The 3,908-nt window shown below is 36.0% G+C and overlaps 1 protein-coding gene across 1 annotated transcript; it reads right to left on the bottom strand.

Annotated features, from left to right (window-relative positions):
* Positions 1–459: 459 nt before the first annotated feature.
* Positions 460–2,026, bottom strand: LOC133865955 (pathogen-associated molecular patterns-induced protein A70-like). Its single transcript, XM_062302490.1, has one exon. It carries the CDS (start codon positions 1,655–1,657, stop codon positions 689–691), a length of 969 nt encoding a protein of 322 aa, XP_062158474.1. The 5' UTR covers positions 1,658–2,026; the 3' UTR covers positions 460–688.
* Positions 2,027–3,908: the final 1,882 nt, after the last annotated feature.

The raw sequence follows: 3,908 nt of genomic DNA on the forward strand, positions 1-3,908 counted from the left end.
ACGGAGATAAGGACCGAGGAGGGTATGGTTGAATAGCAGAACTTTCTCAAATTATTTATTTGAATAAATCAGATAAATAATTGAGTAGTTTATTTTATCAAATAAATTTTATAATTTTTTTTTATAATTATTTATCTAAATTCTATTAAATTTGAATATAAATTCATTGTTGAACACAAACTTTCTAGGCATGGGCAATTCTGAATTCTTGAGTTGCCAACCCCATGTCTCTCACCGGTGAACATTTAATTTGAGTGACACAAGATATTCAAGTCTGTGTCATGATTGAGTCACGAATTCGGATCATGTCAAAACAATAATTCAAGACTAAACCGATTTAATTTAATTATATAAATTAAACAATTCAACTACAACTAACTAATTTTGTGTCCGCGTAAAAAAATTATCTAAATTTCTTCCAAACAGGGCATATATATATATATATATATATGTTCCACATAAGACAAGTAGGCTATGATATTATTATGTATCCAATAAAAATAGTGACATATTTAATTAAACAAAGCGTTTAACAAACATAAGCAACAGATGTCCATCACATCCAATAAACCCCCTGTTTTTTTACCATCAACCATTTTCCTTTTCTGGGTTAAACAAGACATACTTAATTACTTATACCACCCCGAAATAGCAAAAAATACAAAAGCACGAAAAACTAAAACTTACCTTAATTTTCACTCCTCCTGTTGATCAAATCCCTGTCCCTCAGAATGGAATCCATCCTCTGCAACTTTAGCTGCTGCTTGAACCTATGGATGAAATCGTCAGCCTTGGCGTCCACCTCATCATCAACCTCTGTCACTCCAACCTTTCCTTCCTTCACAGTTGCTGGCCGGCGAGTCTCAACAATATCATCCTCTTCGAAATGCGCAAACGCCGACTTGGCGCTCGCCGACTTCTTCATCTTCCTTGGGAGCTTTTCCGGCATCTCGCCGGATGCCGGCTTGGTATCGGAATGTGTTCGGCTAACGTGAGGGCCCCGTAGGCTGCCGTAAATCTCATCCATCGACTGTTCCTCGTATTGATCTGCTTCTTCGTCTTGGTCTGGGGCTTGGGATAGGGCTAAGGCTAAGGCTAGCTCATCTTCTGCTTCTTCGTCTTGGTCTGGGGCTAGCTCATCTTCTTCTTCTTCCTCTTCCTCATTTTCTTGGGGTTGTTGGAAAGTGTAATGGGTATCTGATTCGAGGGCTTTTTGCAAAATGGCTGTGGGGGAATTTGATGGGTTGGGTTCTTGGGATCGGTAATTGTAGGGGTTGATGGACTTGAGCATCCGAAGCATAGATGGAGATCTAGTAAGTTGTGGTTGCTGATCTTGTTCAAGAGTCTGGTTGAAAGTGTAATGGGTCTTCGATTCTGAGCTTTGGTCAAAGGTGGTGGTTGTTTCTTGGGATCTGTATCTGTAGAAGTTGATGGATTTGAACCTTTGCAACATGGATGGAGATCTAGCGAGTTGGGGACGTTCTGGGTGTTCTTGTGCTTCTTGTTCCCGGTTGCTGTGTTTTTTGTTGCCTCGGCTTGAAGTAATGGCAATAGTGCCAATCATGACGTTTAGGAGGACAAAGAAAACAGTCGATGTGAACCAGCTGTTCATGGAAGCCCAAATTGAAAGTATGGAGTCTACGGATTGTTCAAACATGGCTTTGGCCAGAGCCAGAAAATCATACAGAGAGAAAGATAAGAGAGAGAAAATATGATGGAAAGATGGGGTACTGGGGGAGTATTTGGTTGCTGGGTTAAGTGGCAGGGAGAAAAAAGGGAAGCGTGGTCTTTATTTGGATTTTTTGTGGATATTATTACTTGTTTGTTTTGGGATATTCCTATATTTCTCTCAGGATCTGAATTCTGAAGACTGGGGTAACACCTGTTGATGCTCGATGGGCTCTCTAAGAAAGGGACAAAAAGGAGGGGTGGGTGTGAGTGAAATGTGAGGTCGTTGTTGGCCTTCAGAGAGGGAGGTGATGGTGAATCGTGATAGCCTTGGAATTTGCTAGAAGAGAGAAACGTCTTTCCTCCCGTTAAATTGCTTATTTAATGTTTTGGATTCAGGGTTATGTCAAACTATGCACTAAAAATATCTTACAGATCTATGAGAAAATACTAACTACTTGAGCCAAAAGTCAAATATCAAATAGTACAATTCAAGTCTAAAAGTCATGATGAATGCGTCAAATATCAAAAAAATTCTAAGTATTAGAACTTGAGTGAAATCTAAGTCACAAAACAATTTATAATAGCCCCCATAAAAATCTTAAAGGCGTACCACAAATTGTTATTCAAAAGTTGGTATAATTCCTTAAAAACTAACCTAGCAAGGCTGTCCGATGACATTTTTCATGTTCTGGTCCCCAGTCTCCCGGCCACATCTAAGGAAAAATTCACTATAAAATAAAAATGTTTTATAAGTAAAAAATATAAAGTATAAGTCCATGACTTAATGAGTTAGCATTTAGTACACATGAATTGTAACATCAAGTAATGAACTCAACAAATTTATAAAAGAATTTTAACTCGCATGCAAATTATACAATAGGGTTATTGTTAGAATAACAAGGCAAAAAATAATAATAATAATAATAATGACATGTGAACAAGTCATATCAATTCCCATGTAGTCTATCCATATGTTTAACTTTCTTATAGGAGGTTTGTGCGTCTCATATAACCTCTAGTATAAAATCGGTACGTCAATGAGGTACATAGCTAACCACCACCAGTGAGGGGTGGTTGACTATCCTTCTTTTAGGAAAATTCCTGAAGGGCGGTCGGCCACCCCCCTCTGATGGGAGGTTCAAGTGAGGGACAATCAATAGTCCCCTCATTTGGTGAGGACAATTATGAGGGTGGCTCTTTTAAAAAAAAAAATTAATTAATTTTTTTTGTTTTTTATTTTTAATTTAGGGATGAAATTATATGTTTACAACCAATTGAGTTATCAGTTAGGCCACGTGTCAATCATCGATTAATTGTAATGTAGATTCACATGTGCATTTAATGGTTTCAATCAAATGACTTTGAGATGATAGTAAATAAAACCTAATATAACTTAAAAATCATAAACTTACTGAATTCAAAATGAAGTTTTAGTGAATTAAAATATATATATATATATATATATATATATATATATATATATATATATATATGTAAAAGGAATGTGGATACGGTTATTAACTGCATTTGCATCTGCTTATGCGGATATTGATTAGGTGCGGATAGCGGATGCGAGCGGTTATTATCTGTCCATATTTTTACCCTTAAGAGAGATGATAAACCAAAATGTTTCTCTACAAATTCATTGTATCATATTAATCATTTGTTGTGAAAGGTCTTTTTCTCGATCTATTTTTGGATAAGTTCAAACATCGAGAAAAAATAGATAAGTTCAAACATATAGTTTCATATTTGCAATTAAGTAATAAGTTGTGGAAGGTCCCTCCTAACCTATTTTTGGTTAGGTTCAAGCATGGACATTATATTTGCAATATCATTAGACCACCCAAGGATAATGTGTCATAAACTCATTTGATATATTATTAGCAACCAATAACTATTAGAAAAAATTGTATTATTGGACCCTGTGGTTAGCCTAAATTATAAATCATTTCTTCTGGCATCAAAATTAATTCAGAGGTCCATGTGGTTGGCTTAATTTACAAATCACTCCCTAGAGTCAAATTCTGTTAAAAACTTTGATAGATTCCATTAAACGTTAATAAAATGGCGACACGTGTAATCTTAATAAAAAAAATATAAATAAATAAAACTTCAAAAATTATATTTAAAAAATAATTAAAAAAGAAACAAAGGGAAGCCAGGCCACCCTTAGATGCATTTTGGGGTGGACCGAAGGCCAGCCCCAAGCCTAAGGGTGGCTGGCATCCACCTCT

Source organism: Alnus glutinosa, chromosome 4, assembly GCF_958979055.1.
Source record: "Alnus glutinosa chromosome 4, dhAlnGlut1.1, whole genome shotgun sequence".
Lineage (NCBI taxonomy): Eukaryota > Viridiplantae > Streptophyta > Magnoliopsida > Fagales > Betulaceae > Alnus > Alnus glutinosa.